The sequence below is a fragment of the Colletes gigas genome, unplaced genomic scaffold, assembly GCF_013123115.1.
Source record: "Colletes gigas isolate AHSC1104 unplaced genomic scaffold, ASM1312311v1 Colletes_gigas_Sc00010, whole genome shotgun sequence".
NCBI lineage: Eukaryota > Metazoa > Arthropoda > Insecta > Hymenoptera > Colletidae > Colletes > Colletes gigas.
In genome coordinates this window covers 7,290,753-7,312,151 of record NW_025106639.1, presented here as the reverse complement: position 1 = coordinate 7,312,151, position 21,399 = coordinate 7,290,753, and the positions used below count along the sequence as shown (strand labels likewise).

Below are 21,399 nucleotides of genomic sequence, written 5' to 3'. Positions count from 1 at the left end.
TGAACGAGGTTAAAAAATTATTCTGCAGCTTCGTCGATTCCATTAATCGTCCGACAATTTAAAATTCATTTCTATCGAGAGCAGTTTTCCAAAATGGCGGACATAGTCCTTAGGGAGCGGAACTGCGAAGTACAATTTTATAATTTTATAATTAATAGTATATTGCGCGAAAAAAACCTTTTTATATTGCGTTTTTGGTGCTCTGTAAATAATGAATGAATATTTGTTTTACAGTAAATGTTCAAAATGGTGCCTACCGAGTCGTCTTGAAACAAATACATACGAATCGAAAATGCAAGAGTTCTTTTATTACGTGCAAAGCAATTGGCTTTGAAAACGTCTGGAGCGTGTGCACCCGATCGATTAACAAACTTTTAAGCCTCCAACTTTTAATTACAACAACGTTTCCGACATATTTGCTAGGAAAACAGTGTACTGGTTATAAATTACTACTTCCATATATTACGTTTCAGAGTCAACCAGTGATTTATTACTTCATAATTAATTTTGTAATTGATTACGAAAAGCAATTATGATAATTATAATCGCCAATCGAGCAATCGTATTGAAATAAAAATATACGTATGTTCCGTAATTATATCTATGTTTAATAGATTGATATACGTATCGTTAACTCCTTGACACGATCATAATAAAAAATGCAATAATTTTGCGATTAACGTTCACCGAGCTTCGATTAGGAGGATTTATTAATCGTGTCTACCGATTACCATAACCATAATAACCATAACCATTAATCACCGGTTACACGGTAATCGTAATCGTTGATTATTAACGAGGTTACGTTTTATCGAACACTGGTACACACAAGCATGATAGACATCCGTAATTAGGTCCATTGAATCAAGCCTTATCGTTCGTTAAGTACGCGTCTATTTAACCCAGACCTAACCGAGACCAGGCCATTGAAATTTATCAGTCCCAAGACAGAAGGGACATTAATAGTCGCATTAGCAACTAGCCCGGGCGCTCCTAAAGTTTGGGCGTTAAGGTAGTTTAATGTAACATCATAATCGGGGTACCTTTCTGTCCATCTCAAACTTGGAAGAGACAAAGACCGTAGAGCAAAGAAAATTTACGTATCTCGAAATAACCGTGGAGCCCGAAAGAATCGAAAGTATGGTCCTCGTGACCTGGTCGTGAGCTTTGTACGTGGGACAGGACGCGACGAACGAGAAAAAAGGAAGACGATGGCGAAGGAAACAGGAGCGCAACACGCAGGAGGAGGACGAAGGACAAAGGACTGGAATTCCGTCGCGTCGACGAGATGTGGCAATCGAAGAACAATGCAAATGCGTTCCACAAACGCTGGTATTTCCCAAACAAACACGACGCGTCAACCAATCCGCCGCGGGAACGTGATCCGCATAAGGACGAGCGATTTGCGCGAATTATAAAAATACGGAGTCACCGATGACTATTTTATGAGAGCCGATCGATAAATAACGTTCAATTTTTGCAGTGGACAACGGATATTCGATGGAAAATACTACTCCTGATGGATAGCGTTGCTTCAATCCGTAGTTATCTTGAACGGACCTTTGGAAATTATCGTACGATCGACCGTGAAGCAACGGCTGCGAGGAAAATTATTATTAGAAGCACTAACGCATCGCATTTGTAAGATATGCAGGTCGTTGCTCGTCCCATATGCAGAAAAATTGATAGAAAGCTCGCTGAGACGCTGCCAAGCCATAAATCGTTAATGGAGGTGACTGGACCCATTATCGAACAAGTGCATAATAACTTTAGAAATGTACAAAGTGTTTCATAGCAGGTGGTATCTACTTGAAGCAACTGTTTGTCCTATTTTCTGGGTTTTAGCTACTTTTGTACTCGAGATGGCCACCTTATAAGTACAAGGGATAAGAGGACACAGCCGAGTGGACCCGCTGGAATGAAATATTAAAAGTGTCCCGCGACCAGCAGAGAGCTAAAGCGGCAGATTAATTTTCTAAGAAACATGGCGGCCACGCTGTCGTGCGACAGTCATGGAGCGAGTTTTCCTCGGGTCTCTACGTGCCTACGTGCGTCGCGTTGCGTGTCCGCGGGTCCGATGGAACACTGCTAGAGAGAAACCATCCTTGACCCGGCGTGCTCGAGCATCAGTCGGGAACCGATCGCGTGTCCCCGCGTCGTAGAAAATTTACATTACACGTTTCCCGCGAACGGAGAAACTAATCGAGCCGTTTCAAGATCGGGAGATCTGGGTCTCGGGCTGTTGAGCAACGCTTTTCAAATTTAGATACGAGAAATTCATTTTGGCCCGATCGCCAACACGGTCAAATCGTTTAAGCACACCGACGCCATATTGGAAGCGAACAAGCAGATGATGTATCTATTTATTTAGTTTTAACCGCGGTGTGCAAAAGATATACATTATTTTGATTATACCGAATACTTTCAGTTCGTAAACGTAGATCGATCGACAGAGCACGTCGAATTCAGGAATCGCCATCAACTGCGTATTTAGGTGACACGATTTTCATCCATCGCCTCGGATGTTCCGCAATAAAACGGGCACACGATCGAACGAAATTACACTGGCGGTTGTTGAAACTGACAGGAACAAGGCGAGCTGGAACGATTTTTACGCGTTATCGCTCCGCGTGAGTGTTCATCGGTTGCATTCTATCCGACCCCGAAAGCGCGGCAAAAACGCAGTTTTCGAGCGATTCCGATCGATCCCCGGCGTCGAAAGCCGCGCGAGAAATCGAACCCCGGTTGCGCAACCAATGCAACCAGTTGAATTCGTCGCCCCAGCGTTCCGGGCCACGCGATCTTACGCCATTTACGATTAAGGCACGTTTGCATCGTTACGACACTCTGGTGGGTTCGGTGGGAAAAACAATCGTAATTTTAAAGAGTGAAAGATTCGGTATACGCATAGATCTATTTTAGTACAATTTGCGATCGATTTTCGATGGCGGGTCAAGGATCTAATTTATGGCATCTTTGCAAGATCGTTCCATCTCTGTCGATGAAACGTTAGCCACGGGAGACCACGGAAGCCCTCATTCTTCGCGATGATTCTCGTTTCTCCGCGAGCGTTTCAAGTGTTATTCAACCGGTGGAAAACATCTTTCACGCACGAACGGCCACGCTCCGCGTTCGGATCGTTTCTGCGGCTGTTCCCGGGGCGAACGGTACCGCTAGAACCTCGCGGTGTAAACGTACCCTTAGGCCGTCGTCGGCTTCTTATCGCGCCTTATCCTCGAGGTGAACGGCCGAGCGGATCGTTTCCAGGAAACCGGCGCTACTCCGTGTCCATTCAACAACGGCGAATCCGCCTTTTCCTACTTTCTCCCGTGTAAGCGCGAGCGTTCGACGGAGCGTAACGCGTTCTCGTGAACTTTCACCTTGGGATTTCCAGTTTGGCCGGGCTGGTAATCACGTCGAAAACGTTGAATCGGTGCAACCTAGCCAGGGAGAGCTACGAATCCTACGGCAGCCGGTATTCTTCTTCGCTTAATTTCATTAGCTCCCGGCTCCGCTCCGACCCGTTGAACGCGTTAACGACCGAAGACGTATATATTGTTAAAGTTTTTGCGCGCCGACGTCCGAACGACCTAAATTTTCAATTCCCGGCAACAACCTCCCCCGGGAGTTTTATTGGCCGGGAAGTTGCCGCGTCGCTGGTCGGTCCAATTTCCCCCCCTCGCCTCTCTCTGCCCATTATTATGTAATTAGTATTTTGGGAATCGCGGGGGTGGACCGTTTGATCGAATCTTGCACGACACGTAGGACGAGGCTGATTCACGCGTATCCGCTCGAAACGAGATTAATATCAACGCGTTAACAGCCCGTGTCTGCGTTTCCACGCATCGTCTCGATGTTTGCTCAAACTAAAAGGAATTAATTCCAAAGGCCTTTGCTTCATAGCAATCTGTAACCCTGAAACATCATTAGACAATCGTCCCTTTGGTCTCCGGTGTAATCTTTAAAATATTTAATGCGAACGCTGCTCCGTATGACCAATTATTACCTTTACACGAATTAAACTTAACTGGCAATTTAATTCGTAACGACGGTCGCGAAGAAAACGACGTCGCGACGTCCCCGTCCATAATTAAAAGCCGGCGGAACGAGAAAAAGCGACGGAACAGCGGCGCGCACAAAGTTGCTGCAATTTCATTGACATTAACGTAATTAAGGGATCGTCGTCCGTTAGTTGAATTTTTCGAGAGAGTCCCGTACCCGCGAAAAAAGGACCGGGAACACGACTGATCCTTTTCCGCCTCGAAATTCAAGCGGCTTAACTTCTTCGGTTTTACCCCTGCGGGGCGGATTTGTTTGACGATTAAGGGCGAGTTTTGCGAGCGACGATTTCGAAAACCGTGTTCTTGGGAATCCGGGAACGAATTTCGGCCCGCTTTCGACCGCGGCTGACAAAACATTCCGTGGCACACTGCGAGCCGTTCCAAATCGCTGGACCGGTTTCCCATTGTTGGGAGAAAGAAGGATCGATCCTCGCAGGATTTGCGAGACGTATTGGATCAGACGTTTTAATCAGCGCTCGCGATCAAATTTCGACCAATTTCCCTCGCCGAACAAGGAACAAAAATTTTCGACTCGCTCGCAAACCAGCCTTGCTCGACGTCGGGTCACAAAACTCGTTAATTCCGTTGAACGTTCCAGCTAAAAGATACGGGAAAAGACAACGAGCGGAAAATGTTATTTTTGGTTAAAATGTCTCGATGGAATGCGTTGGAAAGGTGGGTGTTTATTAAATGATTAAAATAAATCTCTATAAAGTTTTTATCACTGTAAAAATTTGTGACTTTCAGGATTGTTTCTGGAGCAAATCTCAAAGTGAAACGGTTCAGCCACGATTAAAAGTAAAACGGGAAGAAAGAAATGGGAGCGTGGATAGCAATAGCTCTAAAATAGGAGTAGACGGTGCCAAGAATCAGTCTTTCTTAGCCCCGGTGATCCCCAGCGACTCATTTTCTCATGCGTCATCCGCGCCAGATTCCCTCCCTTTAACCAGCGTCGGATTTTTCTTCGTTTCCCGTAATGGCGTTCGTTGTCCCCGAGCCTTTCGGGACGCATTTCCGGTTACGTCTTATCGTCGTAGGCGTACGAGAGTCGAAAGAGTAAAGGACTCATTAAGGTTTTAAACGGTCTGGCGCGAAACGGGCCAGATAAACCACATCGCGAGGTGAAATCAACCGTCGAGGAATCGCGCGACGTGACCAAGAGGACAATGAGCCATATCAATCCTTTATTTCTCTCCCCACTCCCCCCCCGGCTACCATCGGTAGACGAATTCGTTCCGTTCGAACGATCGAATCGCCTCGAAAACGATCGGCTATTCAAACGGCTCTCGACAACGAATCGCTGGAAAAGGGGAAAAAAAGTAGAAAGGAACGAGGCCAATGACAGAGAGTTGTAGTTCGGGATGAAAAAGGAAAAGGAGGAAAATAAAAAATAGAGGAGTAAAAATAGCGGGGGCGTGGGGACGATCGGTCAACGCATCGACGAGGAATTCCCTTGACGCCGCAAAAGCTTCGAGCTGCCGGTACGAAAGTAGATCGACGAATCCCAGCCCTTGTAATCTTTATCGATACAAGGCACGATTTTTCCATCGGTCGTTTCATTTCGTTTCGGGGCACAGAGTCGGACTTTCGTCCCCTCCCCCCACCACCCTTCATCGTTTCTCTCTCCCTCTACGGGAACAGTTTAATCGTATTTCACGGCAGATCACCTTGCCACCCTTTTTGCTATTTTGTTTCGTTTCACAGCAATTCCGGGAGACTGGCACCGTCGCGAACAGGCACACACGTTCGCGAGGACACGCCGGAATCGTCAGCCGTCGACCGCCCATTAAATCCGCGGCCTGATCGAAATTCCGCTTCCCCCCTCCCACCGGTTGTCGGTGGCGGTTTATTCCGTCGATTCCGAGGGGAAAACCGACCTGGAGGAACCCGCCAAGAGACGACGGATCACGCGACGGAGAAACGTCGCTTTTCTCAGCGTCGTATCGCTTTCGTTATCCGCCCCTTTCGCGTAAACAACCTCGTTTTCCCGCCGCGAAGAATAAATATCGCCTCGACCGCGCCTGAACCCGGAAATGCAACGTATCGCGGTCATCCGGAAAAGATAAACAATTCCAAAGACGGGCTTGAGCGTGTATTTAACTTTCTTTGGGAGTTTTTTTGCGAGGGAACACGCGTTCGAGTAATATTCTGAAATCTTTTGGGTCGAAGGAAGTCAAAATTGGTGGCGCGGGATCGCTCGAAACGCGGTTACTCGCCTCGCTGAAAGTCCAAACGTTGGGAGCAGTTGTGTTTCCAAGAATGCAAAAAGGAACAAAATCGGCGAACGAACGAGTGCTAATAGCGAGCCGCGCCATTATTTCGGTCACTGTTCCGCGGCGGGAAAGAGAGAAAATTCCCGAATTGAAGGGAATGTGGCACAACGAGCGAGTAGAATGTGCCGTCGCTGTAATTTTGCCTTAGAAAGTCTGACTATGACGTCTGACCCAACACGACTCGCACGGAAGTTCTTTCTTTCCCAGCTGTAATCTACCTGCTGTACGCTGTACTTATACGCGGAGCTTGTACATAATAAATAACAATAATTAATTGTTGTATTCCACGTCGAAGAGAAGTTTCTTGCGATACGTATCGATCGAGGTGCGAAACTTGGGCGAACTTACGTGTTCTAAAATTAATCGCGGGAGTACCTTTTAATCACCTAACTGTTAGTTTAACGAGATAGTATCGGATCCAGCTAAAAACTGTGTACCCGCAAGCACCTGTGTGCATAACTTTCTTATCTAAAATAAATTGTAAGCAACCGATGTTACACCTCGTAACACCTCGGCTACAAGAATCGATTCTATACGAATAATGCAGAGAAATTTTGTGTCACGTTTCAAGATGTTAACCTGTGTTTTAATATAACACCCTATCAATTTCACGTCCATCTTGGTTTAGTTCCGGTGAATGGATTATCGATCCTCCCTGTCAGTTCTTGTCACGAAAAGCCTAAGGGTGAAAGATGGGTGACCTCGGGGACCAAACATTTTCAAACATTTCAGACAGTAAACGCAGGTGATTTTACAATTTTCAGAGGACTTTTGCCCTCTCGAGTTATTCGTAAAACAGATTTGTTTATAAGAAACTGCTATAGTGTTTATGGGTCCAAAGAGCTCCTTTAAAGTTCCGCAAAAATGCTCTAAGAAGGTGCATCGGTGCAGCGACCCGTTTTCCCTCGTGTCGGTTTTATTCTCACCGGTAGCAATCGTTCGGACACAACGCGATAGATAAGGCTCATCGATCGAGCGCCGCCCGCCGAAACGCGTCATTAGCCGCCGTCTTGATCGTTCTCGATCGCCCTATAAAACTCATCCGTTTCGCTAGACCAACCATTTGTTTCGCGCGTACATTCGATCACCTTCTAGTAACAAAGCAGTCATAAAAAATCTAAACCAACAAGGTGATCCGTGGATCCCGATCTTGAATAGGAAATAGAAAACGGTGTATCGAGCCTCCTTTATCGGGACTTAATTTATCCAATTGACGAGTACCGTCTGCCCAGAAAGTGTTTCATGGAGCAACCGAGGAGTCCGTTCCCTGTTGCAGGGCAACGGTTAGTCGGAAAGGAGGTTAAACGATCGCCAAGAGAGCGTCCAGGACGCGGTAGGATTCGTCGAGAAGAATCGGGCAGGTCGTTGTACAACGAAAGTGCAACGGCGCGAATGAAATTTCGCGAGCGAGCGAAGGGGAGTAAAAGTGCAACCTGCACGGCGCACACTCACGCACGTCCTCCGGTTCCCCCTACCTTCCTGGCGGGCATAGAGAGGCGTCTGGAGACGGAGAACCGACGGTATATATCATCACGTCCTCGTCGTCGTCCGCCACACACACTTTCGTATTTATCGGCTACGAAGAAGGGGAGGAAAAGGCCACGGGCGTACCTTCTGGCCAGTGCGTTCCGAGATTTCGCGGCGAGAGGACACCCGGACACCAGGTTTACACGGTACCCTTCGACAGATTCGAACCCCCCCGCGGACGCGGTTCCACCTTTGTTCGTGTTTTTCGCCGGATTGCTCGAGGAGGAGCGCGTGTTCCCAGGAACCGGCGCACACCGACGACTCTCGACATGGCTTCGACGATCAAGGTGAGTGACGAACGTGCAACAGGTGAGGATACACACGCAACGCTCCGTGTGTACACGTACGCGCGGTGATTTAAAGTTTCCGAGTATCCCGAGGGTTGAGCGCACCCTGTCTCCCATCGCTTTTCCACCCTCTGGCGCTACGTGGCTTCCGGGGGGACCTCGCGAACCCCCCGAATTCTTACGCCGTTGGACGTTTAGGAAAATAGCGTTCGACGGGGGGGTACCTGTAGCTTTTTCCCCGGATCGGCGATCGTTCTCCGCTTAAACGGCTCAATTATCGCGGTAATCTCTCGCGCGGGGATTTCGGCTTATCGGCCATCGATAGCCCTCCAACTGGCTACGGAGCGATAATTAACCCCGGGGGCGTTCCATTTTTCACTCGCCCCGTTGTTATTGAATATGTAAAAGCTGTCGGTCAAAATTACGATCCGTGGTTTTCGTATTCCACCAGATGAATCTTACCAAATGGAATTTACTATCGCGAGATTCAATTTCTGAAGCAACATCGACCCGGACTGTTGACGCAACAAATATTTTTCCCGGCGGAGCAAGAGATCCAAATATTACTCTTTACGAAAGATAAATATTAGGAAACAAACTGAGCTTTAATGGAGCTTTGATAACTGAAGGGATTGTTTCTTTCCTCGTAGTTAATAACTGAACGCAAGCGTACAGAGTGTCTTCATAAGTGCAAGAATATATTAAAAAGAATTGTAAGATCCTCGAATTGCTGGTCAACCATCTTGGATACCGATTTTATTTCAGGTCTTAACGATTCCGATTCCAAACACTAGAGAGAAAGCATATACAGTTAATGATAGGAAAATCTTTTCAAGCGTAATCTGTTACTTTTAGAAAAGGCTATTCTATATGTTTTATTTGAGAGACTCTCGATTGTACGATCGGTTGCAGGATACTCTATAAAAAATGCAACTATTGAATTCGCTATCTACAGAAACGAGCAAGTTATTTAATCTCGACTTGCTTCGGTGTTGGGAGAAGGTGATGATCGAATGCTGGGGTGTCTGGAGGATCTAGAAGACGAGATAGAATTTCCCACGCGTTACTTTGACGCGAAACTACCGACGCGCGAATCGTCAAGCCCTTGGAGTTTGTCGACTACCGTCAGGTTCATCTGGAATCCATTTCCTCGGTTTGCACACTTTTCCCAAATCGCTCGCGTTATACTTTTCCGCGAGCTTCGCGTAGACTGTGTGATCTCAAACTCAAATGCAAATTAAAAACGCAATAGAATCTTGTTTTGGTCGAAGGAGGCCACCTACTTTGCGTTTAATGACTTTTGAAAGAATAAATACTTGGACGAAGAAATGATCGATGGCATTCGTCGCTTTTTTTTAACCACTTTTGCGCGACGCCATTGTATCCATTTAAAACGACCGTACATATTGTACGAGCCACCTGTGCGGTATTTGCCCCAAGATTAGAATCGTACAGCAAACACGCTACTGTATGAATCATGCTGCGCTCACATATTGTTCCATAAGCGTTCCGAAGGTACGTTGAGTTATTCCAATAAGTACATTAATATTTTACGAGCATCGTAAAGAGTTAATATCGTTTCCAAAAGCGTTCTCACCGGCTCCGCGACAAAATTTAAACGTTCTTCTTTCGCATCAAGGTTGACGCTAACGTAAACGTTACGCTAAACGAGTACTCCAGTTTCACAATCGTTCGGAGCCCCAGTAATCGACCGTCACACGCCAAACGTTATTTTGCAACGCGATCGAAAGTGCTGCGATATCGTGAGCGGAACCTCCCGCCGGTCGCTTTCAAGTTACACTCTTGCTTATCGGTCGTACTCGCTGAAATTTTCAATTTTTATCAATCACATCTTTCATTGTACGAGTAGAGGGTGAGAATATCCTGCAAACAAAGCGTTTAAAACACGTTTCAGATCGGTCCGTACACTCTCGATGTTAGTGATACATGTCAGGAACACAGGGGTCACATTAAAATGCTGTAACTTCGCGAAAAAAAATCGTAGCGACTCGATTTTTTTTTTAAATTGAAGGGGAAGGTTTATAGTTTGAGGTACCGCAAATGGCTTATAAGGGAAAAATTCTTGCGAGTCCCTAGAGGGCGCCAAACTTTGCAACTTTTGGGCACTGTATTTAAGGTCTGAGTTTGCGTGACTGCTCTGGTCAGGGCAAATAGAATAGTATTTTAATATGTACGCCAAGGGGTTAAGCACAGTCGAAAGAAGCTGGCTCCCGTTCGAAATCCTCGCGATATTAAAGAGCCAATAAACGTCGGGAGGCAAAGAATTCTTAGCGATATCATCGAATGGAAGGCACCGGGGACGAGGCAGCCAATCTTCCGATGAAATTGTATGCATTCCGTGAGCAGTCTCCGAGCGTGTTCATTTTCGGAGTCGCGCGTAATAGAGGAGATCGAGGCCGTTATGGAGGGATCGATCGATTCCGTATTTTCTTGTCCGTCAGCCGCGAGAAGAAGTTATAAAATTCTGGCACGTAGCACGGCTCCACTCGAACGACCGAGACAGAGCCTTTATCGACGGTGTCGCAACGTCATAACTCATGCGTGCCGCAATCGTACGCTTACGTGTACGGCACAGAGACGACGGGCTGCGTGGAATAACAAACCAAACGGAATGATTTCTTGGCTGTTCGTTCGCGACTACCAAACCGCGAGACGCGACTCGAACGAAGCCTCGTAAAAGAGAATCGCTAATTGCGAGTTCACGAGCGTACGTCTCGTCCCGATCGCGAATAATTAGGGGCAACCCTGGCCTTGATTAGCGCCTCGACCGCAGCGATTGTTCGTCCAAGGGAACGTCCGCCACGTTTGATCGAATTTTACCAGGGAAAAACAGAAATAATTCAGCTATTGCGTTCCTAATGACCACTGATTGTTTAACAATCTGCTCGATGTTTCAAAGGAACGCGAGCTCGGAGCGTGGGTGGATCTTGTTATGCAAGGTGGTCGGCCATCCCTGGAAAAAATTTTAATAGGCGATTCTAGAGGCCCAAATAAGGCGAATATCAAGGATACTAATTTGTTGATTGAGGCTTCGTTAAAAAGTTATAGAAACATTTCTGGCCACACAGTATATTTTCGGTAACGAATTTTTTTCTCAAAAATGCATAGGAATTCGAGGGTATGTGCATTCACCAAAAATGATTGTAATTGACCCCCGGAAACGAAAATAATTTTTCTTGAACGATTTGAAATTTTTTATTTTCGTTGAAAATTTCACACCTATTCGAATTTTTTTCTCGTAAGTGGGTAGGATTTCGGGGGTATGTCTAATGACCAAAAATAATTGTAACTAACCCCTGGAACCGAAAATAATTTTTTTCGAAGGATTTGAAATTTTTTATTTTCGTCGAAAATTTCACATCTATTCGAATTTTTTTCTCGAAAGTGCGAAGGATTTCGAGGGTATGTGTATTCACCAAAAATGATTGTAATTGACCCCTGGAACTGAAAATAATTTTTTTTTAACGATTTGAAATTTTTTATTTTCGTTGAAAATTTCACACCTACTCGAATTTTTTTCTCGAAAGTGGGTAGGATTTCGAGGGTATGTGCATTCACCAAAAATATTTGTAATTAACCCCTGGAAAAGCAAATAATTTTTTCAGAACGATTTGAAATTTTTTATTTTCGTCGAAAACTTCACACCTAATCGAATTTTTTTCTCGAAAGTGGGTAGGATTTCGAGGGTATGTGCATTCACCAAAAATATTTGTAATTAACCCCTGGAAACGCAAATAATTTTTTCAGAACGATTTGAAGAATTTTTTATTCGCCGAAAAATTTCAGCACCTAACCCTGGCGATTTTTCTTAAAAATTCGTCTTTCATTTTTAATAACCTTGTATCACGCGCTATGGAAATTTTGTTTAATACTTTTTTGTAGGTGTCCATGAGCTCTATTTCAGAAAAAAGTTTCATTGAAATATATTGATTATTATAGAAGTTATGGCTGTTTGAAAATTGGACTACTTTTCTGGAGGTTTTCTCAGTTTACGAGGTTAAAGAACAACTTTCCGAATATTTTTGGAATTTCTACATATTCTCCATGAAAATACGCGTTGTTTGCCTTTTTAAACATTAAAATCGTCCAATCCGTTCAGGAGTTATGGTGTTTTGAAGATACAGATGACATTTCGGGGAACGATTTCTGGCCTGAAATTAGATTTTCGGTAAGGAATTTTTTTCTCGAAAATGCGTAGGAATTCGGGGGTATGTGTATTCACCAAAAATGGTTGTATTTAACCCTAGAACCTAGAAATAATTTTTTTAGAACGCTTTGAAAAATTTTTTTTCCCAAAAAACAATTCCAGCATCTATTGCAATTTTTTTCTCGAAAGTGGGTACGATTCCGGGGATATGTGTATTCACCAAAAATGATTGTGATCGATCTCCGCGACGAAAAATAATTTTTTCAGAATGATTTGAAATTTTTTAATTTAATTTTTTATCGAATGTATTATCGAATATATCTTTTTAAAAAAGAGGTTTCCACCGTCTTTGAAACAACACGAAAGAGAACAGAGTAACGATTATTTTATACAGGGGTTGAACTATATTAACATCATTTTACACGGACGGTCAGTATTTTGTATGTATTGAAAGTTAATTAAAACTATGGGTATGCTTATTAAGTTTATGTACAGGCCAGCGTAGAAAGCTGTTTACAAAACAGAACCATAAAGCGTAAATCCTTTCGGGAACAAAGAGTACTCTGCTTCCCCGGGGAAATAACTGTAATTAGTATAATTTATTGCTAAACTTAGTTTTAAAAGAGAGGGAAAGGAGAACGAGAACTTAATCGTAAAATTACTCGAGGAGAACGGATCTGTGATTTGAGTTTTATGGTTGTGCCTGAATACGAAACTAAAATGATTGTTCAATCTCGTCGGATAAAAGAAGAAACAAATCTACATACGCAAAACATCGGCTCGATTGGAAGAGCAAAGTAACAAGAATCTTAATTAATAATTTCAAATATTCTTCGAATTGTTAGATGCGTGGAACTATTTGCGATAATGTCTTTGGATTTTTCCTCGCTATACTTATTTATAACTTTTCCTTTTTCTCTGTCGTTCAACTCCTACGGACGATCACCTTGAGGAGCATTTATCACATTTTCTTTGCCAGTGGAACGATTAATCACACTCTGCGCTATGAAGCGACTTTCATTAACTATTTTTGCCCGTAGGTCAATAACAATTTCCTCCATCGAACAGATACAAGTTTTTATTATTGCTTTGCCTCCCATTCTGGTTTCTATCAAATACGACGCGAAAACCATAACGACGACAAATAAACATGGCAATAAACGCCAGATAGTTTCCAAACATAAAATACGCGACGACAGTTAAGAATTTAGTGTACCATTTTAAAAAGGACAGTAAATTTTCCACGCGTTAATGTTGTCGTTCGAATAAAAACAGTTCCGAATGTATATTTTACTATCGTCGAAACAACTAACATTCGTTGTTTATGGCACACTCAAATCGTACATTGTCAACTATATTTTACGCGAAACTCGTCGCCAATATTTTCCTTTTGTCACCGTGTTCGGGATGAATATTCCAAGGGCTTTGGACGGACGACAGATCCGCTGATGCATTAATGAAATTAAATTAAACTCTAACACTTGGCGCGCCTCTCTATAACTTTCTCTCAAAGACACTCGTTGAAACTCTCTTTCCAAGATTCCCTCGCTACAACTCTCTCCTCGATCCGTTCCATTCTTTGAAACCAAAATCTCTACGTACGTTCCACGACCTGTTTCAGACAGGATGGCGGGAGGCTAATCATGCGAGGCAGCACACGTTGTTAGCGTGAAGTGCTGCTACGAAACTGGCCTAATTCCCGCTGTTCGCTCGAAAATTATACTCTCGCCACTCGTTATCGAACGTAAGAGCACTTTCACAGGAGCAAATGGAAGAATCTTCGTACTGAAAGTTGCCTTGCAACTAGCGAGGTTGATAACCGCGTATCGAAGCGAAAAAATCTTTATTTTTAATTTTTTATACGCTGGGGCAGTGTTTCTTAACATTTTTAAGCTCGCAAAATATCTCAAGTACTTCATATTTATAAAGAAACCGCTGGGAGGTCGATATCGGTCGATTCGATCGATCGGTTTCCTTTAGCGCGCGCCAAGTCGTGATCCGTAGATCGAGAGATCGATATCGATGTCGATAAGCGATAATCGAAACGATTGTAAATTAATTTAATAACAAGAACGGGTCTCGAGCCGAGCAAGCAGCAGGGCGGGAACAATAAATTGTTATTTATCGTCGGTTGTGCTGGCGGCGCGAACGACACACGCTATAACGGAATATTACGGTCGCAAATAGCACGAGTTTTCCCGGTCATCCCGTTCAACCGGTGAATTATCATTCATAGACTGTGACGATAATTAACGGGCCATACGTAGGTTTCGCGCGGAGTGCATGGTCGACAGGAACCGTCAGCGTCTAGCTCGGACGTAATAACCGAGAACGTTACGGTTACTATCGCGGCAGTCAACGTGACAGCAATAAAATCTATATCACGACCATTTGCCATTCAGAGGGGCCAATAATTCTTCTAATCCGCGTCGATTTGCGGAAGTAAGCGGTTTGCGTGCGCGTACCCGAACCCGCAATCCAATCCACAAATCATCCCCTGCGCGCGTATATACAGGCCGCCGGTGATTTACCGAACCGTACCAATTATTAGCACCCTCACCCACCGCCTCCCACCCAACGACCCACGCCCGGTGAAAATCGAAACTCCCGAACGGCTACGTGGCTGACGAGCCGAGACGCGGAACTTTCCGCGAAAAGTCGCGAGCCCCGATATAAGAGTACCTGTAATTCCCGGCCCGCGAATAATGGTTGTTTTCCAAAGTTCGATACCACCACGAACCCCCCAACGACTCGTTCGAGGGAACTTCACCCCCGATCGGATGTTCGAAATACGTCAATTTTGGCGAAGGACGCGTGGAAACGACGGCTACTTCCGGGGAAACTCGATTTCTTTTGTTCGAGAGCAGATCGGTGATTTTTAATCCTTCTCGGTTCCCAAGCAGATTTTCGAGGGAAACTTCTTAATTTTTCTATTCGTAACGGAGTAACTCGGTGGTTCTTAATCTTTTTAAGTTCACGGTGCTGTTTGAAAGAAGCCTTGCAGCCCCTTTGGTCTTGCTGCACGAGGGAGAAAGAACTTGGCACAGTTTTTAATCTTTTATAATTATGGTTGATCAACCTACGCCGTGCTAGCAACAGGGCGTTTATTATTCAACGCGTTTCGGTAGCTATTTTCTAACTGATTAAATCGCCAACGGAGAATATTAACATGTGATGAAGATCGGTTAGAAAATGATCGAATATGGAACAGGGTTGGGGAAAGAACATTGTACCATCGCGATCGAAACAAAAAAATATTCGCTAAAAATCGCAAACGCCGCGAGTCCGTGGTCTTCTCGGCAATTTCGAAAAAATCAAAATCGTGACATCCATTTTTCCGCGGGAACGGATGGTTTTGAGTTCACAGAAAAAGCACCTTTGACCATCGTTCCGGGATTTTCGATCGTTGCGCAATGGCGGCGAGGAACCGCGTGTCCTGGATCGCGAAGCGAGCAATTTAGAAACGAGCACGATCGTTAGAAAGGAACGCGATGGCGTCGAGAGGCGTACAGCGCGACGAAAATAAAATTCAACTTCGAAACATCAGTCACGGGTGTACGTCAAAAGGAACAAAATACAGGATTCGTGTCACGCGCGCACACACACCCGCCCTGAAAGTATGTCCATACGTCAAGCGGCTACGATTTTTAATTGGAACTATTTTCTATACATCCGTTGTACCTCCAACGAGCCGAACGTATTTCATACATTTTCCCCAACAACGAGTGGCCAATCCTGTGACTTTGACGGCGGAAGTCAAGATCCTCGCAAAAAAGGGTCGCGCCAACGCATTGCGAACCTTTGTAGAGATAGATTCGTCCGTTGGGGATGATTTAACAGTCGGCCGGGTCGGTAACTCAACTAATACGCGTTGCTTTCGCTTTGTAATTCTTCAAATTTCATTCCGTCTCCGGGGGGGAAAAATTCGAGCAATTCGCTCCATCAGGATTTTTCAATACAGAAAGAATCCGTGGTAATTATTTTGAAAATTTTCCCTGCACTAACATCGAAAGGATTCTACGAAGTATGTTGAAGCACCGTAGAGATAATAAACAATGGTCTTTGCACCCCGAATGGCCACCACAACAAATTTAATCAACGAAAAAATTGTAAATTACAAGGACGATTTTAATTCCCTAAAATGGCCCCGTAAAGTTGCATCGGAGCGGCTTCTATAAAAATGAATTAAACGCATCGATGGCTATCCGTATTCCGGGCGATTTTCCCGCAGCTTCCGTTCCCGGTCCAAAGAAAATATTGTATTAATCACGGTTAGGTGGACCGTACGCGGAATTGCTCGCGTAGATTTCCTTTACACGCGGACGAACTATGACTACAGATATCTACTGCAAATAAATCGAGACAGCTACCGCGAAAATACGGCCGCAACGCTCGCTAACAGGAAATGCGTACTTCTGGCGCACGACAACGACCGGCCTCGTGTTGCTTGTGTAACCCGCCAACAGATAAAGGATGTTCCACGGTGAGCTTTATCGCAATAGGTCTATAGTTTACAATTTACACCCCTTTTCCGAGGTTTATCACCGAAGAAAATAATTGTTCCATTATCTGAAAATTGTCTGACCGCGCGCGTTGGTTCCAATACGTCTCTACTTCCGTCCTAACAAGTTTCCTTGTACGAAACAAAATGACCAGAGATCCGGTGAAACAATTTCTCGATCCAAGGGTGCTCGCACCAGCCTGTTACAGCCTCGTAACCGCTAGTTCGCGCCAACCGTCGAATGAAAAAAACACGTTCGCGATCTTCCTTTGACGATCTTCCCCTCCTTTCGAGGTACGCGCGGCGTAAATCCGGACAAACCCTTAACAAGGTGTATCGTTGGATATTATTAAAGGAAGCCGCGGGAGAAGTAATTTAAAAGGTAGCTCGTTAGTTGGTCGACGCACGCGATGTATGTGACTGCAACGCGCACACGGAAACGTGTCGAAGCGGCACACCGGGCCAACGCGGGGGGAGGCAAACAAACGGAGGTCGTAGGTAACTCGCATACCGTCGTTACTCACGGTGGTTGTTGCTTGTTTAGCTATGTTAGCTTTGGCGTGCTTCGCCGGGGCTGCGTTTAGCCCCCGCGTCTCCCCTGCTAGCCTTTCCTTAACCCCTTTTCGTTATTCCACCCTACCAGTCGCGTATGTGCGCGCGATCCTTTCGACCTTTACCATTGGACGAACACCCCCACACCTCTTCCCCGAGTCTCGACGTCGACTCGCACCTGTTATCTATCCCTTTATTATATTCGCATCTAATTTCCTCTTCTCGAGAAGCGGCAGAAACTTTGGCTTCTCGTTTACCGGGCGAGCGCGGTTCGGGCAAATGGAGCAAACAGACACCAGTCTAATTTCCTTTTTAAGGCACCAGCCACGCTCCGCGCTTTACCGCGTTTCTTCCGTTTCCTGTACGCCCTGGGTCGTTCCACGGATCCTAAACCCGCCCGAATGTCTGCCGTTCCGGTCCGAAAACTCGATGCCCGACGATAGACGCGACAGATACAACCAAATGCAGCCAGAAACACCGGGGCTGCGATTTTTAGATACACCCCGTGATCTTTCCCGGCTGTGAAATATCTATCTTCTTTATTGCAGTCGTTAAAAAGAAGGATCGACGCGAGATTTCGAGACGAGCATCGTCGAGTATCGTTGACCCGCGAGTTTGGTTAATTGCCCCATGTGCAGCCCCCGTTTACCCAAAGCGAGTATTTAACCGCCTCGAACAATGTTCCAGCTGGCGTTTGTCGCCTGCACTCTGCTCGTCTGCGTGGCTGCGGCGGAATCGGAAGAAGGACAGGCTGGAAGATCGCGAGTCACCGATGATCAGCTCAACTTGGCTCTGAGCGACCCGCGTTACCTGAGGAGACAGCTCAAATGCGCCCTGGGAGAGGCGCCCTGCGACCCTGTCGGAAGACGTCTGAAAAGTAAATCCATTTCCAGACCAAAAATAAAATCCTTACCTCGCGACAATTTTAATTTTTTCCACTCCGTCAACGTGAAATATTTGGATTCAAAACAGAAGCAATTACGTCGAGAGCATAACGCGGACGAAAGGGGGCACGGCGGGAATCGGTATTCTCGTCGATTCAAAGGATAAACTGATCTCCGTTCGGAGTTAACCCCATTTTGTGGGAAACTCCGCGGCGGTCGGAGCTAGGCGAGTCATCGAATTGCTTAGATCGGATTTATACCCGTATTTCGAGGGCGCGGCGTGTTTCCTCTCGACGACTTTGCCGATAAATTTCTATAAAGTTACCAGCAGAATTCGATTTAACCCGGGCGTTGTTATCCAGGTTTAGCACCACTGGTTTTGAGAGGCTTCTGCCCGCAATGTAGCCCCGAGGAAACACGACAGATCAAGAAGGTCCTTTCACACATTCAGCGAACCTACCCGAAGGAATGGTCCAAGATAGTGCAGCAGTATGCCGGAGTCTCGTAAGACGATGCACAATGGCGACGATCGGCCGGACGACGATAAAAAGGGATGAGGAACCGCGGACCAAGGAAAACGAGGATCTGTTTAGAATAGGCCTCTGGTAGATCGTGCGTCTGGCATCGACGTTACTTGTTACGAACGAGGGATTAAAAAACGTCCTGCTCGTGCGTTCGAGGGGGCCTCGAGTCTTCGATTCCGATCCCCCTCGAACGCGTACACTCTCGTTCAGCATTGTTAACCACTGTAAACAGTATTTTATACGCCCTGCTATAATAATAATATATCATTCGATTAAGTGTACTCTTCCATACGCGGGCCCCATCGAAGGAGCACGATAAAACAATCAAATTCACAATCCTTTCGAGAGTTAATTGATTAAAGACATTCTCTAGTCTGGAACCTTACAAAATTGTCTAAACTTCCAAGAAAAATTGTCAATCTTTGAACTTTAATCATTTTTCCCCCAATTTGTCGTGCAACCAGTTTAAAGAGAAAAGTTTCGCCGTTGCAACGAGGCCCTCAAAGTTGCTGTACGATTTTTTGTTGCCGAGTTATGACGTTTTGAATGAAAAGTGTACCGCCGATATTATACGATAATATAGTTTAAATAAAGTTATCTTTAGAACTATGTGCCTGTGCATTTAATTATTCCCCAATTTCGAGGAACGGTTATTGATTCATTTGTCAGGTAATTGCTAGCGATTCGACGCGACAAATAAAAATATTAGGCACGCGTTCGAGGGCCTGGGTACGTTCGATTTAAGCTGACGAGCTTTCGGCGCTCGGTTATCGGCCTTATTCGCAGCGACGATCGAATTTTATTTGCGGAACGAGGAGAGTTACGGATGCGGCGCAAGTCTGCAACCGGGTGACGTCAGAAGCGAGGACAGTAATAACGGTGGATATGCAAGTAGTGGGAAAGTAATAAGCCGGTTTCATATTTTATATTTTATTCCCGTGACTCGGTTGGCTTCAATTTCGCTGTATTACAATAGACAGCTTTATTCCACGGTAAACTGCACGAGAACCTGTCTACGCTGGCATCGTTTTATAACGTCTGAACTCTCGACAAAACGTTTCCACGAATATTCCCCGATACCGGCCTCTTCCTGTTTAACCAACGTTCTCTGTCGTCAGTCGATGTTGAACCAAGTTTCGCTTTCTACGAGTCGACCACGAGCACGTTACGCAACGATTGCAACGTTGTGTCCCTCGCTGGCACGGCACGTGACTCGCATACGACACTGGATATGCAACTATACCATTGGAAAATGATAATTCTAATGCAAAGATAGCCGCGGAGCTCGAATCTACCGGGGACCAGAGTTTCCAATTATTTAAACGTGCCTCCATCTTTAATAATTGCCCAATTTCGCCGCAATTTCGTACGATGCAAGAGTTTGGTCATTCGAATCATCCGGAATAAAATAAAGCAACAAGTTTCATAATACGTATCGATCGTTACTGCCCGTAACTGTAGAGATTTAAAAGCAATGTTTGCATTTTGAATTTCTGTTCTTTGCTATAAAGGTATGTAAAAGATTTGAAATTCATAAGTTTTCGGATGAGACTGCTCTCTTCATTGTTAAAGGGTAAAGTTGACGCACGTCGAAGCGTACCGCGCGTTATCGCGGACCATAAACCAGCTTTATCGAGAATTAACGACAATCAACAAGTTGGTAATTATTTGCAGCATAATTAACGATACATCTCCACCAGGTTAAATTACAGTATCTCGTGACTGGGATATACATAGTTTCAACAACGGATCACGTCGAATACCTTGTAATGCTAATTCTTTCCTCCGGTCATCGTTTATATTTCATTTCGACGTCCATCCACGCTTCACACCACAATCCCGAGCCGGCCACTATATCACCGAACATATTGGAATATTATTTCCAAATTACCTTTATATTAAATTATATCGAATTAACAATTCAACATTGTCTCATTCCTTTAATTCCACGATCATCAAATTTCAAAGGATATCTGCTAATACCGTTTTTAATAAAAATCCAATGAACGCACGAAACGACCACGCATTAAGATCATCGCTTTTACTTGCCAAGTAACGTAAATTACTTCGTCAAATCGCGTGTTTTTAATCGAAATCGATTCAGCGTCGATAAAATGGTTTTACAAATTTTGTACAAGTACCAAAATATAATCTTCCTCCTATTTTTTTGTTTGTTTGAAAAGCTCTTTTTGGTAAAAGCGTGCTTTGGTACAAAGGCAGTTTCACTCGATGGGACTAGATTATCCGAGAGTGGAGGGGGTGGTTCTTTTGAGGGTCTCGATTGGGAGCAATCGGTTCAATCGGCCCAAAGTCGATCTTGTTCGGGGTCGTACCCCGAGCTTAGGGTCAAGGTTTCGTCGCCAATTTCAAACGGGATCGATTTAGAGGCGGTATCAACGCGATCCAAAGATGTAGGTCAGCTGGTCTGTTGGTCAAACGTTTGTAAACGACGGTTCCGTTGGAAGTAGAAAGTTATTTCTGTAAAAGTTGACGAGGATCCGGCACGCGAACGAAAGAGAAAGGGCTAACCGTGACGCGCGACTGCTTAATTGGATAATACCGGTGCATCGACGTCACGTTTCACTTTTTCAGGTGAAACTGAAACGACGGAGAACACCAATA

The 21,399-nt window shown here is 44.9% G+C and overlaps 1 protein-coding gene across 1 annotated transcript; it reads left to right on the top strand.

Moving 5' to 3' along the window:
• The first annotated feature begins 7,903 nt into the window (after nt 1–7,903).
• On the top strand, nt 7,904–19,350 carry LOC122397972. The gene is made up of 3 exons (XM_043397507.1): nt 7,904–8,148; nt 18,057–18,246; nt 18,616–19,350. Exons 1-3 carry the CDS (start codon nt 8,131–8,133, stop codon nt 18,759–18,761), a joined length of 354 nt encoding a protein of 117 aa, XP_043253442.1. The 5' UTR covers nt 7,904–8,130; the 3' UTR covers nt 18,762–19,350.
• The last annotated feature ends 2,049 nt before the right edge of the window (nt 19,351–21,399 follow it).

What these genes read in the sequence shown, in the direction of transcription:
- LOC122397972 (XM_043397507.1), top strand. An exon ending in TGTCGGAAGACGTCTGAAAA is followed by an intron (nt 18,247 to 18,615) that starts GTAAATCCATTT and finishes GTTGTTATCCAG; the next exon opens with GTTTAGCACCACTGGTTTTG.